Source organism: Centrocercus urophasianus, unplaced genomic scaffold (assembly GCF_019232065.1).
Source record: "Centrocercus urophasianus isolate 14NV4802_14NV808 unplaced genomic scaffold, USGS_Curo_1.0 seq_10, whole genome shotgun sequence".
NCBI classification, from domain to species: Eukaryota; Metazoa; Chordata; class Aves; order Galliformes; family Phasianidae; genus Centrocercus; species Centrocercus urophasianus.
Genome location: NW_024884142.1, coordinates 94,680,609 through 94,696,783, shown reverse-complemented (window position 1 = coordinate 94,696,783; position 16,175 = coordinate 94,680,609). Strand labels below are relative to the sequence as shown.

At 40.0% G+C, this 16,175-nt stretch overlaps 1 protein-coding gene across 3 annotated transcripts in view; it reads left to right on the top strand.

The window, feature by feature from the left end:
• The window catches only part of FBXO11 (F-box protein 11), a 64,378-nt gene that overhangs the window by 39,589 nt on the left and 8,614 nt on the right, over positions 1-16,175 (top strand). For all 3 annotated transcript variants that reach the window (XM_042830412.1, XM_042830404.1, XM_042830419.1), the window contains exons 7-11: positions 81-213; positions 5,781-5,887; positions 5,974-6,085; positions 10,950-11,056; positions 11,142-11,279. In XM_042830412.1, the coding sequence (XP_042686346.1) occupies positions 81-213; positions 5,781-5,887; positions 5,974-6,085; positions 10,950-11,056; positions 11,142-11,279 (597 nt within the window). The remainder of the gene's footprint in view (positions 1-80; positions 214-5,780; positions 5,888-5,973; positions 6,086-10,949; positions 11,057-11,141; positions 11,280-16,175) is intronic.

The window sequence follows — 16,175 nt, the reverse complement described above, 5'->3', positions numbered from 1 at the left end:
ATGTTTCTAAGCAATTATTCTTAAGAATATTTGTGTACCTCTGCATGGATATCTCTCTGAACTTCTCCCTTTTCTTCTAGTATTATGATACCATTGAGGATGCTCTTGGTGGAGTTCAGGAAGCTCATTTTGATGGACTTATCTTTGTTCACTCTGGTATATATACTGATGAATGGATATATATTGAATCTCCAATCACCATGATCGGTGCAGGTATTTAAACTGAGAACATTTTTGTCTCAATGCACGACTTGTGTTAACTACTGCCTTTGTTACAAATACATTCTGGTGTATTAAATATCTGATGTAAATGCCAGTCTTTCTTCATGAGCTTAGTGAAATAAATATTTTCTGTACAAAAAAATGGTTGATGCTTCAGACCGAAGTACCATCATCTGCTTGTTAGTTCTAGGAATAACTTTTTATTTTATTAGATTAGGAGAAAAATTGAATTTGTCAGGAGGTATATTCAGTTAGGACTCCAATTGAAATTTTCAGGTGGTTCATGTGAAATTTGTTTATATATAACTTATCTCCAGAGTAGAACCCAGCAGTGGGAGCAAGACCAAATTAGTATCTGTCCCATTTTCTTCAGCAATATAATTCATCTCGAGGAAGGAATGAGAACATCTAGCAGAAGGATTCTGAGACTAGAAGTTCTTTCTCTGTTCATCTCCCAACTGTTCCTCTAAAAAAGAATCCTTTATGAAGAAGAAAATAATCTATTCTGAAAGTCTTGGGGAGTTAATACACAATGATTCACCTGTCTGTAAATTGCGGTTCTAGAGTAGCTGTTTGTTTCTTTGTTCTTACTGTGAGCATACTAATCCTGAGCAGCACAATTGAGTGATAAGTATTTAAGTTCTCTTTGTTTGGTAGAAATTTTTGTTAAGGGGTCTTGAACTTCTTGCTTCTGTGGTGACCATAAGTCAGTTTTCATCTCTGTGCATTTTTTGATGTTAAAAAATATATATATATATATCTCCTAAAGTGCTTATTTGTTCTGACTACTAACTGTCTTGTTCCAGAGTGAGCCTCTTTCTGGCACTTCCTGCCTGAGTGTTGTAATCTTGGAGAGAGAACTGTTTTGACCATGTGAGGCAGATAGTTGCACTGTTAGTCTTAAACTGAACTGGTTCCTGCAGATCAGCAAGGTGCAACAGAATTACTATGTTAGTTTGTCAGTTCAGGGTGTGCTCATAGTACTGAGTGTGCTGAACTTCCCACTTACAGTACGTAGGTTTGTTATGGAGAGGTTTTGGAGCACGAACTGAATTCCTTTTGGATGAGACTAATCTAAGACATGTTCCTGGAATACACTTGCTGCACTCTAGCAGTCAGTGTGCATTCAGTCAAAGGGACCAGGCTAGGACTAATGCAAAGTCACAGTTGCTTCTTCCCTGCCTGTTCTGCAGGAAACACAGTGTGGGTGTCAGCTCCTCAGCACTGAGGCGTTTAACTCTGTAGTTCCACTCCTGGTATGCTGCAGTGCTTGCCAAATGCAGGCACAGCCTTGGAGAATTAACAAAAATACTGACCTGGCTTCTGTTTCAGTTAGAGGGTGACAGTAATAGATACTAGGGCAAGAGTCATACTCTTTCAGTGTTTAAAATCCAGATCAGACTGGATCAGCACTGTTCTAAGATATTGTACGTCTCAATTTCTAGATGAAATTTGGAAGGACATCTTTGATACCTGTTTACGCTTCTGCATGCTCTCTGGCTTCTCTCAAGAAAGACCCTCTGCTACAGTAATTCTCTTAAAACTCTCCCTGGAATTATCTTCAGTTATTCAGAAAATCAATTTTATATGCAGGTCTTTGAAAGCAAGAGATCTGCATTGTGTATTTTTGTAATTGAATAGCTGTCTTGGGGAACAAAATCTCCAAAAGTAAACCAAAAATACACGATGTATTTGTTTCAGTTTCTGGCACTGCTGTCTCTTCACCTTGTCAGACTTCCCACAGTAAATGGTCAGTGTCTTTGTAGAGGGAGTCAATCTTAAATTGTCTGGAAAAGAAAACAAGTTAATGTGAAGCACCAAGCCTTGGAGATCTGCCTCTTTCCAGTTCAATCTGTGCTTTTCAGAATGATAGGGCCAAATCTGTTTTCAGTTTGTAATCAGTCTTCTTTAATGATTTCTTCTGTGGACTTGTGAAGAAGTGCAGCATTTCTGGAAAGGCACACCTCAAACTCTGGAGTTTTGCTTTCTCAAAAAAGAAAAATGTTCTTACAGAATAGTGCCTAGTATTCTTGGTTTGTTCTTCTGTTTAATTCTGGTGTTTTATTTTGTTGCATCTAGGTAAATGAGGGTGGTTTGCAAGGAAGCCTTTGGTGAAATTATCGTAGTGATAACATCAGAGTATCCTGGGTTGGAAGGGACCCACAAGGATCATTCAATCCCAGCTCCTGGCTTCATACAGAAACTAACTAAAAATTAAACCCTATGTCTAAGAGCACTGTCTAAACACTTCTTTAACTCTGGCAGACTTGGTGCTGTGACCACTGCTGTTGACTGACTAGCACCCCCAAATATCGTTGGCCTTTTTGGCTATGAGGGCACACTGTTTATTCATTCAGCTTGCCATCAACTGAAACCTCCAGAGGCCATTCCACAGGAGTGCTCTGCAGCTCCTCATCCTCCAGTCTGTTCATTCATCCAGAGTTGCTCCATTCCAGGTGCAGAATCCAGCCCTGCTTTTGCTAAACTTATGTAGTTGGTGATTGATTGCCTGGCACTCTTCATTTGTGAACATCTCTGCAAGGTCTCTACTCTTCAGGGATTCAGCAGCTCTTCTTAGCCCAGTGTCATCCACAAACTGGCTTTGCTTGCATTTGAGTCCTGCATCCAGGCTACTTTTAAAAACATTAAAGAGAACTGGCCCTAAAATAGATCCCTGGGAACCCCACTAGTGCTTGATGTAACTCAGCTTACTATAACCATTTGAACCCAGCCCACATTATGTGCTTGGCTAGCTGTATGCTGGACATTTTGTCCAGAGGGATACTGTAAGAGAAAATACCAAAAGCTGTGCTGAAATGGGAAAAAAATAAAATAACAACATATACTGCCTTCCCTTGGTCAACTAACTGGTGACCTTGTCGTGAAACAGATTATCAATGTGGCTTATCTAAACCATCAAGTAGAAAGCAAGAGTAGAAGTCCTGTTCTGATGCATCTAGTTCAGTGGACAGAAATGCCTATTAACTTCTTAATAAATAAATATTAATATTTTTTAGGTTTTGGAGGGGTGGACATGGGAAAGTAGTAGGTGAAGGGGAGTCAGCTATATGCAGGAGTGCAGGCCTTCTGTGGAGTTCTCATGTCACTCAAGATGGCAAAATTCCTCTTAACTGTTTCAGCAGTTATCCATATATGTATCTTTATCTGAAAGTCTTTATTTCTTTTTTTGCCCTGTATTATGGGAGGCAGGGCTTTCATTTTTCCACTTGATTTAAATAATGTGCAGATAAGAGAAAAGGGAATTATTGAAGGATTTTTCCAGTAAAGGAAAAACAGTAGCAACAATAAGAACAGTAACTGTAATTTTAAGAATAATAAAATCTAAAATGGTGAGGAGTGTCACAGTTAAATACTTTCTGTGTTCAAAAAAAGTCTTCTCATGGCCTGAACTCCTCTTCAGGTACCTGTTCTGCATCTTTGAACTGGAAATACATTTGACAAATTTAGTGCTGTGCTCTTCATTGTGGATTTTGTAGAGTTCAGAATCTGGGAGGATCTCAGCATTTTGCCTGTTATGATTGCAGAGGGTCTTAACAATTACATTCTGCAGAATCTGGTGTTATTTCCTGTTAATGCACTGAAAACTGAAATCGTTTTATACATTTTCAGAAATTAAAGAACTCTGATGCTGCATCCAGTTAATTTTTTAATTATTTAAATTAATTTATTTTTTAAAATGAGCAGTCTCTTATTTATAGGCTTTCTGTTAAGCTTTCTGAAACAGTTTCATTTTCAGCCCTTATGCTGCAGTCAAACTGATCCTGTGGAATGTTGACTCTCTTAGACTTGGCAAATGGACTTCTTTGCTTGATTATGAAATTAAGGGCCATTTTCTTTGTCTTTTCCCTTTCCTATATTGGTTTATCTTTTCTAAGGTGATCTGAGCCAAAAATTGAAATAGAGATATTTCTCTGAATAATTATTTTGCAAAGATTAAGTTGGAGCATAAAGTTTCTTTGATTCGTTTAAAATGAAGCCAGTGCTTTAACAAGTCCCCTTCCCTTTTTAAGCCTTTTCCTGGTGGATCATCTGAACATGCTGGTCTTACTAATTGGCATGTTCCATAATGGGTGTGCTGGGACCACCCAAACTCAGACCTGTAAGTTAACTCTTGTGCTGAGAGGAGGGAGATACCTGTAGTGAACAGCATGTGAGTGCATGGCTGTGCATACCACTGCATTTACACTATGGTGAGAAAACATCCAATAGATAGATACGTTACCAGGCCACACAAAATTGTTTTGTATGGTGATACAAGGCCTCTTTTAGTTATTGTCTGGTAGTGAGTGAATAGTGGTATGAAGAGCTAGACTACCTTAAAACATTTGCTGTAGTGAAAGCAGAGATCTGGCTTTTAGATAGTGAGAACAAGCTGGATAATGATGTAAATATTGCTTCATTCTGACTGGCACCTTTCTGCCTGAGTGATAAAGAACAGGACATACCACTTGTCTCTTCTGGTGTCAACAGACAACAGAAAAATCTGCTGGTGAGAAATCCTGTGCATAGGCTCTTCAATAAAATAGAAAATTGAGGGCAAATCTGTCTGTATTTGCATATCTCTTGTTTCGAAATTGGTTGCAACTCTCAGCCATTCCCATAACTTATTTGCTGTAATTTGTGAAACTTGAATGTTTGCATTTCATACATTGAGGAAGGATTGCTCTAGCTTGCATATTTAATGTGCAGTTTTGAATTAAACAGTCTCTTGCTTGTGAATGAGCATCACTGTAAATTTACACCATTCTTAAGACTGATGTTAACTTGTGCTCCCTCTGCTGGCTTTTGCAGTACATGTGTAAGCATGTTCTGCCTTTGGCTTAAGGATGAAAATACAGCAGAGCCTTGCTGTTAATGTGGGAAATCAGTCTGCAGAGTATGGGAACATGGAAATGAACTATTTTGGAAACCTTCTGTATGCTTTCAGAAGTAGAGCTCAGTCTTGTTGTACAAGATTTTCTTGTAAATAATAATGAAGAAACCACTTCAACTCTGAGAGGTGTTGAGAGTCATTGCTGATTACTGAGATCATAAGCAGATTACTAATTTGTTGTATAAATTGGTTTAAATTAGTGATGAAATGCATGTATTCAGGTTTAAGAAAAGAGTTTAAAATACCAAACTAAGCTATGTTTGGTAAGAGAATTACAGTGCCTCTAGACTAGAATCTGGGTTTGTTGAACTGTGTAGTTTCTATACAGAAAGCGTGCTGGTATTTTGCAGCTCGTGGTTTTTTTCCTTGTGTAAATGTTCAGTTTGTACCTTATTTTAATGAGGAGCTATTTTCCTAGATATTCCAACAAACTAGAAGTCTGAAAAACTAGCTCTGTGTAAGAGAAGATTTTCTTATGCTGCTAGATATTGGGTTGGTACAAGATTGTTAGGTTACTTTTTTCATCATCTTTGAAATATTTATGTGATTCCATGATTTCTATGTTCCAGAAATAACGTTTTCTTCTGTTGTTGCCTTGAACAGAATTCTTTGAGGACCTTTTTTCACCAGCATATGCTAAAAACTTAGATTTCATGTTTTGCAGCTCCTGGAAAAGTAGCAGATAAGGTTATAATAGAAAACACTAGAGATTCCACCTTCGTTTTTATGGAGGGTTCTGAAGACGCCTATGTTGGATATATGACAATCAGGGTAAGAATCTGAAACTCGAGTGGAGCTTTTAGTAATCTCATCTTAATGCCTGAGCCAATAGATGAATGCTCGTTTTCCTTTTCCAGTTCAATCCTGATGACAAATCTGCTCAGCACCACAATGCACACCACTGCTTAGAGATCACCGTGAACTGCAGTCCAATTATAGATCACTGTATTATTCGAAGTACTTGTACAGGTTAGTGGGCTTCTTATTGTTTGAGACTGACACTGCTTGGTGCTGACTAATCTAACCTGAGTGCATGAAAGCAGCACACAAATTGTGACTAATGTTGACATGTTTCTTTTCTTTTCTGTGCGGGTATTCATTTCAGAGCTTTAAACTTCTTTAATTTTCAGTGACATTACTACCAAGATGTGGGTCCAGAACCTTTGCTATCATGTCTACTTGGCCTTCCATTTGAGTCACTGTGGACACATTGGGCAGTTAGTTTAAAACCTGAACACTCACAGGAGAGTGTTTATACAAAGCTTACTTGTTTCTGGTTTGCATTTCTGTAGCTGGCAGGAGGCAGCATTTGAAGGGGGCATATGTGGGAGCTTTACATTAGATTCATTACAGCGTGCATTGTTGGAATTTGATGACATTAAAACTGTGAGCTATAACTCTTATGCTAAGTTCTCTTTCCTGTCAGGAGTGGAAAGGATTTAATGTGTGCTAACTATAAGTTGCTAGCTATACTGACAGAAGAAATACATGATGTGAATGGTTAAACACTCGTTTCTCCATCAGGGATAATGAGAAATTTAACCATCAGTAGAACAGAATCTGGAAAGAGAGGGTCAGAGGCAGTGAAGGTCTGGGAGGCATTGTGACAGCTATGGGCACTGGAAACAAGACATGGCAATTCACAAGAAGGCATAGCAAGTTTTAACATGTTCAAAAACAAGCAGATAAAGTGTAGTTGGAGAATCAGAAAAAAGAGGTGAACAAGAATGGAGATACTGAGTCTTTGCATGGAAACCACAATATAAACTTTAGATATCTAAGTTCAGGTGGCAAAGTGGAATGAATCTACACAGCAGGCTGTGCATAATAGTTGCTCAGCTCAACATTGAGGCAGGGAAATCAGCAGATCTTCAGCTAGACACAGGCTATATTTTTCTGGTGCGAACAGGAAATCCTCCAGGGAACTGTAATGAGGACAGTGGAAGGATTCCTTTGACTGTGCCTCACAGAGGAAGACATATTCTTTCTTAGAGGTTTCAGGTTGTAAAACTCTACCACAGTTATGAATAAAGCAGCTCTGCTTCGCATTGCCATCTGTTTTATGGGGGACAGATAGCTATTATGGGAAAGTGATAAGAGATGAAGAACAAAGGACAGCTAGCTACTCTCAGTACATTGACTTCTTTAATTTTACCTTTTTTTAAACTTAAATGCTGGGAATTTCAGGGATGTGAAATTAGTTTGTTCTTTCTATTCCGTGCATAACCCATAAATGGGAGGAATTAAAATAATTTATTGGACTCCCTTAAACTTCCTTTGAAAAGCATCTTAAAGAGTTGCATGGTTTCATATTGGAACGTGTTTATCTGTAAGTTAGTGGGTCTTGATGTTTTTGTGAAAAAGGTTTGTAAAAGTTGTGTCAATTTTTCCTGGCCAGTGTTTGTTATGACAAGCCATTTCTGATAATGTTGGACTTTTGTCCTCTTCAGCCCACTGGATTGCTGAATTTTGGATGCACTGTATTTGTTTCTGTGCCCTGAAGTCAACATTTCTGGTCAGTTTTGAAGGCAGTACGTAGGCTGTGCTGTCAACGCTTATTGATTATTAATTTTTATTGACTTTTTAATTCTACCAAGCCTCGCTATAACCTACTCAGGAAGTATTGAGTGCGTGTAAAAAAGGTAGGAAGAATGGCAGTCTGCCAAAAAAGGCATTTACTGTTCCCAGTCAGTGGCATCTCTGAAATATTGATCCATAAGCATTCAAAATCTCTCTCCTCGCACATGCTTGATACCCTTTCTTTGGATCTCCTAATTGCATTAAAGCATCTTTCTACATTGTTATATGTAAAGTTCTTAATGTATGTAATATGTCTAGATGGGAGCTGTGTGAGTAATTTCAACTGAAGGTCTCTTACTGCCAGTCCAAAGCATCTGTGAAACAAAGTTTAAGTGGCAAGATTCTGAGTCCAGATATTCTGCATTAATTGCAGAGGAAATCTGTATTAGTTCTCATCTCGATAGGTAAAAACAGAAATTGATGGAAGAGAGCCTCATTTATTTATTCAAGTGTTGCTCAAGTGTATGCAGTTACTATATTCCGGGTTAAGAACAAATAAATAAAGCCTGAACCAGTAATATATATGCTTAGCACTCTTGAAGTACCAATTTCACACAACAAATAAGTCCACTGAAGTGAGTTAGAATAAAGATTGCATTTTTTAATAATCAAAATGTGAAAAGAGCAATATTCCCAGAGCATTTTACTGAGTTCCCAAAAATGCAGATAATACAAGAAGGCAACAAGTAAGAATTGCCAGAAACTGTAGTAAATCCTTCCCCTCAGCAGAACACGAGCCTTCCATTGAAATGGAGATTCTTTCCTTCTGAGGAGGGGAAGGCCCCAAAAAACAAGAGGACAAGTGAGTTAGGACAGCTTAACTTGGAAAGAGGGTTTCAGTAGAGATGCTGGTCTGTCATAGATAAAGAAGAATTTGGATGGCAAAGTGTTGTGTAATTTTTGTTCCATATTTAATGAGAACAGGTAGGAATGATAAATGTGCTCGTACCCTAGAGGGATGGTGAAGTATGTTCCACTCTGACAGTAAGAGTGGATGAGGTTAAACAGCTGTAAAAACAGGCCTGCTAAAATCACAAGGACTTAAAAAGCACTGGCCAAAATGTCTTCTGGACTCCTATTATGTATCAACAGGAACTTGAAGCCTGGGTTAGGTGATGTATGACCCTGTTGGAGAAGATGGGAGAGGGCAGGTGTAGCAGGAGCTAAACGGGATGAAATATGGCCTGCAGTGCTACTTATTGATCCTAGATGGAATGAGATAGTGAATGCAGGGTTTGGTCAATCCGTAACTAAAATTTGTTAATCAAAGGAAGTTTATGTCTACTTACAGATAGCTTTAATGGTTGCATTGCACTTAGCATTCTTGATGACTTGTTTTGAAGAAGGTAGCAGTCATAGTGTAAATGCATGGATCCCTGAAAGATATTTGACTTCATCTTGCACTACTTCAAGCACTTGAATTCCACAGAATTAACAGAGCACACATCAAATAGATTTTAAATAACTTGTAGGGTTGTTGGCTACTTTGTGGCTGTTTCAAAGATGGCCGCTTGACTTCAAGCTACTAACATTGTCAGTGACTTGCAGAGAAATAAAAGGTGTACTGATGGGATTTGTAGGTGATGATGATTTAGGGTGTTACAAATAAGGAGGAGGATGAGCTGCTAGACCCTTTTTGGAAGGTAACTCTCATAATGTTTGTGTTAATGTGGGTAAGTGCAAGTAACTAGGAACAAAAGCCTGTTGTTGTGTGTAAGTGATAAATCTCTATCCTGGGAAGCTGTATTCCTGGGAAAGCTGTAAGAATCACTGCAGGTGAAGAATTGAATATGAGCTTGTCGTGTGGCCAGAAGAACCAGTGTCATCCTTCACTGCATCTGTGGGGATGTGGAGGAGGAATAGAGAGATTGTATTACGCTTCTTATTCCTGGTTCAGATCAGGTCCTGGTGTCCATAACAACATAATGAAATGTTAGGAACAGTTCAATGAGAAGTCCTGAGAGATAAAGGAGAAGAATTCATTCGTAATGAAGAACACACTGACCACAACTTGTTACTTAGTGAAGGAGAAGGCTGAAGGAATGCTTTTCTTGCACTAAATTTGTACGTTCATTGGTTCTCTTTATATTAATGTATTCATAACCAGTAACTGGATACTGAAGCTGGAGAAATTAAATTGAAAAATTAAAATGTAAATTAACAGGGTAATGAGTCTGTAACTAGCTAATAAGCTTTATGGTCTTTTCTCAGTTGTTGAAAATCTTGAAATCAATATTAAATGTATTTCTAAAAAATACACGCTGAAGCTCCAGCTACGAGAACTGAAGCAGGAATTAATTCAGGGAATCCTTACTGTGTTCATAAGGTCAGATAAGACAAAATAATTTCTTCAGGATTTAAAAAAAGAAAGCATAGTCTTTGTGGTACTACACTTGAAGATAATATGAAAGCTTGCTAATAGGGCATGTGCTGGCTTGCTGATTTAATGGTGTTTACTTGAGAGGAAGGTGTGCGTTATGTAGGCCAAATAATGCTTAGATGAAATCTTTCCGTTCAGAAATCACTGTAAATGTGCCACTGATTTTAGGGGGAGCAGAGTTTCATGTTTTCATCCTTCATGGAGTTAAGAGAGTTGAACTGAGCTGATGAATTCTCAAGCAGTTTTGAGCCGTAGCAGCCTCAAGTTTGTTGTCTGGGTAGTAGTGTAGTAGTTGATGTCATCCGAGGGGCTGCAGCAAGGAGCTTTCAGATTCTGTTGTGTGTCTTGTGTGTGGTTCTGTACTTCATGCCTGTCTCCTGCTTGTCTTGAGCGAGACAGTACGACTCTGCATGCTGCAAAAGGACGGTTTGGTTGTGCTCCTTGATGTGGCGTGTTGTGAAAGTTACAATGAAATGAAAATAAGGCAGCGATTATCATTAAAATTTTATTTATTTCTGTGGTCTCTTGTCTGTCGTAAGCCGTTGGCGTACAGTGGGCCTAATGTGGGGAAATTACTGAGCAAGAGCTTTCGTAAACATGAGTTATTATTTCAACCATTGTGAGTTCTGGCAGTCGGATGCAGCTGTGCAGCATGGAGAAGATTCTAAAAAGCAACTCTTAGTTCAGTTTTTTGCATCTGCAGAATGATGACATGGGTGTTTTTCTGCCAGTGGCTTCCAGGGTTTGGCGCTGCGCATGCCTCAGCCTTTAAAAATATCAGTTCACTCTTAACTTCTCTTGCAGCGGCGCTGCCAGACTGTTTATAAATATGCTCTGCTCTGACGCTATGGTAACTGTTCTGTTTTCTTCCAGTTGGCTCTGCAGTATGCGTTAGTGGCCAAGGAGCCTGTCCTACTATTAAACACTGTAACATCAGCGACTGTGAAAATGTTGGGCTTTATATTACAGACCATGCACAGGTATTTTCTGTCAAAGTTTCCTTACTTTGATGCAATTGTTGACTGTTCCCGATTCCCATCTTAATTCACCTGTTCTATTTCCTAGGGAATATATGAGGACAATGAGATCTCCAACAATGCATTAGCAGGGATTTGGGTTAAAAACCACGGAAATCCCATTATCAGGCGGAATCACATTCACCATGGACGTGATGTTGGCGTTTTCACTTTTGACCATGGCATGGTAACGCTTTATTTTCTTCTTTTGAAGAAAGAAATGTAGACCTTGAGTAGCTGAAGTCATCAGGTCTTGTCTGTTATCAAGTAAATGTTTAAAAGAAACCTGCTTTTACATGTCAGCAGATGTTTTAAAATCTGCCTATGGCAGCTTCTTTTGTTCTTGTGTGGGCAACTTCACTTTAAAGACAGTTCTAGCTGGAAGGGATGTAGGCAAACTTTTTGCAGATGATTTACAGCCTCTTAGATTGAGTGATGTTGACGTGATAAAATGCCTTTTGAAATAGGATGCACATGGAAGGCTTAGATTTACACTATCACATACATTTGCTTGTGAAACTGACAAAAAAATGTTGTAGGATTCTGTACCTTTAGTAAGGTGGCAGAAGATACAAAAACATAATAGAATGTGGTGTGCACTCTTAGATTGGCTCTGTTCTAACGTTACAGCTCTGAAGCAGAGCATGCCCAGCTTGCTTCAGCATTCAGATGTTCTTTAATGAGAATGTTTGTGTGGAATGAAGGTGATACCTTCCATGTACGTGTAAGGTAGTGAGTAATCAGTGTGCATAGCCTTAGAAATAGAGAACAGAATGGATTTTTGCCATTGGAATAAAAAATTATTTGCTTGTTTGTTTCTGGCAAAATACTGCATGTCTTCACACAGTGCCAGATCATCCTTTTTCCTGCTTGAATGCCAAACTTGTAATTCTCTGCATCCAGCTGACAAAAATGATAGGCTTTTTCTGGTCACTTTTTTCTTTAGTTAGGAATGCAAACGTGGGCTGCACATTGGAAGTACAGAATGTGATTTAAGTACAGTGAACAAAATGCCAGACCAAATGAGGGCTACTAAGGTTAATGCTGCTCGCTTTCAGATCAAGTGTAGTAACAAAATCAACGTGATTTTGGATTTCCTCTAGCACAGAATTTGATTATCTTGCTGCAGGAGTTGGATACTGCTCGGCAGGGATTGCATATACCTCTTGTTATAGAAAATAATAAACTCTCTAGCCACTTGCTTTGGGCTTTCAGTTTTAATGGTGCTGTAGATAAATAGGTGCTGCTGTAATGGAAGCCTTCCTGTAACAGGCTTGATTTCAGAACGCTGCTGGAGAATGAGGTCAGCCAAACCAAATACATGTGTCACATGCTGTGGGATAGTGCTGCATCTTCCTTTCCATACATTTTGTTCCCAGCCTTAATACCTGACAAGATGCCTGACCAGCTATGGCTGAATGTGTTAGGCCTCTTCTTTGTCAAGGCTGTAATTGGACTTGTTATGTTACATACTCACTCTTTGCAAGTAAATATCTGTTGTCATCTGAGTTGTTATTTTGTTGGTAGATGTTACTCAATTTTACAAGGAAGAAAAAATAATACTTGTAAAAATGCAAGCACTGAACACCAGTAGCTTTGAGTAGCTGAGAAAAACAACTCCCAGGTCACTGTTACAAACACAGCTTGGGTGTAAAATGTACCTCTGTTTTCTCATTTCGTTGTCTCACTTTATCTTTTGACCTTTGGATCCCCTGTTCCTTCCATGCCCCCCGTGTATTTCATCTCACTGTCACACGCTCCGCCCAGATTTAGTAGGTTCAGTTGTCTAACTAAAATAATCATTTTCAGTTGTACTCACTGAATGCTTGCTCCAAATAAATAGTAGTCCAGCATTTTAAAGAAACTAAATGCATCAATTCAGCCACTAGGTTGCCTTAACTTTCCTCTTGAACGTGAGGTTCTTCTGTGTTGGAGGAGTGTTGGCCAGCTATCAGGTGCCTACTGAATAAAATAAGGTATTTACTTTGGGAAATGAATTTCTGTAATTTCAATAAATAATGAATGTAACTATGGCAAGAAAAGAACATAGCAAGCTTTCAAAAAATTCAGTGTATTTTATAATGGAAAAAAAGAGGATAGTTCCAGAAGATGCAAATTTTGATCCCTGCATATTGTTAGGCTCACTTAATTATGGGTCTTTCTTCCTTTTGTTAGCATGTTCTCCTGCCCTTGTAGGTGCTTGTTCTGTTTGCTGATTGAGTTTTTGATACTGGTGATCTGGAAATAGTAGTAACAGAAGATGCACTGTGTATGGAAGAAACTACTGAGGCCTTTCTTCTTTCTACCCGGGTTGCTGGGGAAGTAGAAGTAGGAATAGAGCAGTAACACAGTACTAGTTGTAGCATTTGACTTGCAGTTTCCTGGTCTCAGCCTAAGCTGGTCAGGACATCTGCTGCAGTTACTGATTGCTGCTGGCACAAGCCTCCTGCCTGGAGAAGAGGAGACTTGGGGATCTCCCCAGTGTATGTAAATCCTTGAAGGTGCAGAGAAGCCAGAGCTGGGCTCTTTCCAGTGGTACCCGGTGACAGACAAGAGACAGGGAGCACAAACTGGAACACAGGAGGCTTCCTCTGACTACCAGGAAGTATTCCTGCGCTGTGTGGATGCTGGAATACTGGCACAGTGCTGGAGAAGCCTCCCCAGCTGCTCTGGGAGTTCCTGCTGGAGCAGGTTTGGAGCAGACAGACCCAGAGGCCCCTGCCAGCCTTAGCCATCCTGTGGGACTGGCATTCTTCTTGTCAATGGAAGGCCAGGCATAGAGGAATTCTGCTGTTAGGTACTTCTCTTGCATTCTCCATTACATCCTGGGGTGCATACTTGCTCTGTGTTGGACGAAGTGGTACCCGCACAGAACTCCCTTTTAGCAACATATGCATGTCTTAGTAGGGTTGCATTCATACACATTGGTGTATGTTTTTGCTTTATTTTATATGTTTTAGGGATGTGCTTGTGTGGCCATTTTGTAAAGGGTACTGACAAGCCTAAGATGTTACATCTTAATTTTATGTTATCTGAGGGTTTGGAGCTTCATCTAAGCTGTATTGATGTGTTATATAAGCACTCCTAATCCATTTCAGTGTATGTGTGTGTCCATAAACCTCTCCAAGACATGAATATGCTCTGAAACATGTAATAAAGTGAATTCAGCTGGAGGAAGACTGGTGAGGGAGAGTGCTTCTGTAGCTTCTAAAGGAGAGCTTGTGAGTTGGCTGAAAGTCTGCTAGGAGAAGCTTCTGATTTAAGTCCTGAAGTCTGGAATTAAGTGTATGGGTTCTGAACAGTTTTAAAAAGAAAAATAATAATGAAACCAGACTGCATTCACTCGATTCATTTGAAACAGCAGTATTTGATCTGTTTACTTACAGCTAAACTGTGTATTCCAGTGCTATGATAGAAGCAAGGTGGAGTCCAAAGACCTTTTCCTTTTTATGCAAAAAGTGGCACCTTAAAGAAAACACATGAATAATAGTTATCTTAGCTAAAAATATGAGGACTGATCCTCTTATGTCTCATAGTAACTGCGACTAGAGGCTTGGAAATGTTATGTGCAGTGTGATGCAGTCTTTGTGATACATGGAGTTTGAAAAAGAAAAAAAAAAGGGAGAAGTGCAGTAACACTGGCCTGTGTGCTTGAAAGTATTTCAATAAGCAGGTGAAATTTTTGACAATATCCAATCATTAAGAATGTTCCAGTTCCACTGTGGAAATGCTTAAGAACCTTAGTTGTGAGGTTCTCGATCAGGCTGCTGAAACAGGTGGTGAGATGAGATCACTGCAGAGTGGAAATAGCCTTTAAGCAGCACAGTATCTTCCAGATAAAAATCCTACATGCAGTTGAGTAGGTTTCCATAGAATCATGGAATGGCTTGGGTTGGAGGGGATGTCAAGGGTCATGTAGTTGTATTGCCAAGCACTAAATGAGATACAGCTCAGGCTGCCCAGGGCCCATCCAGCCTGGCTTTGAGGGATGGGGCAGCCACAGCTCTGGGCAGCAGTGCCATCTCCATCTCAGTGAAAAATTTCCCCCAACATCTAACCTAAATCTCCCCTGTTTTAGTTTAAAACCATTCCCCTTTGTCCTGTCACTATCCAACCATGTATAAAGTTGGTTTCCCTCTTGTTTATAAGCTCCCTTTCAGCATTGGAAGGCTGCAGTGAGGTCTCCGTGGAGCCTCCTCTGAACCAGCCCAGATCCCTTAGCATGTCTCCATAGGAGAGATGTTCCAGTGCTCTGAGCATCTTGGTGGCCTTTTCTGGATCCTGTCCAAAAATTCCACACCTTTCCTGAGCTGGGGACTCCAGGTCTGGGCACAGTACTGCAGATGGGGCCTCACAAGATGGAGTCTCTGTGATGTTTCCCTTTTTCCGGTCACTGAAGGCTCCACTCCTTTGTCCCTGAGGACGGTTTCCCAGGGGATCCCATCCAGGGGATTTCTTAAATAGCCTGAAGTTTGTTCTCCTGAAATTCGGGGTTCTGACTTTTGTTTTTGGCTAGACCTGTCCTCCTCTAGATCACCATCTGCACCAGGGCATGCTCACTGCAGCCTTCAGTCCCAGGAGTTCCTGTGTGCTGGTGAGCACCAGGTCACCGCTTGTGACTGTGAAGTGGGACAAGTACGTAGCAGTGCCAGATTCTTACCCTGCACACTATTTTCCCGTGGGTTTCTGTACCGCAGTGCCAACTCTGAGAGGTTAAAGAGTGCTTTGTTTTTCACTTCCAAGTTCTCAGCCTGTTTTTTGTCTTCCGATGCCTGTGAAACTTAACCTCTTCTTCCTAAACCAGCCACGTTCTGCCGAGCGCTGAGCCTGCAGGCAGGAGCCCAGCAGCAGCCCTCCCTGCCACACACAGATGTCTCTTGCCAGGTGCCAGAGACAAGATACCAGATGGAATGGTGGTGGGCCGCTGTATGCAAACAACAGAGAACCTTCAGTTGACTGGAAGAATGAGCTGAAGTAATTTTACAGTGTAGAAACGGAGCCCTAAGCATAAGGCTTCGTTTTCCTTGTTCCCAAATGAGAAGGCATTCTTCAAAATATTTCAGATCTGGTAATTTTGAAGGAG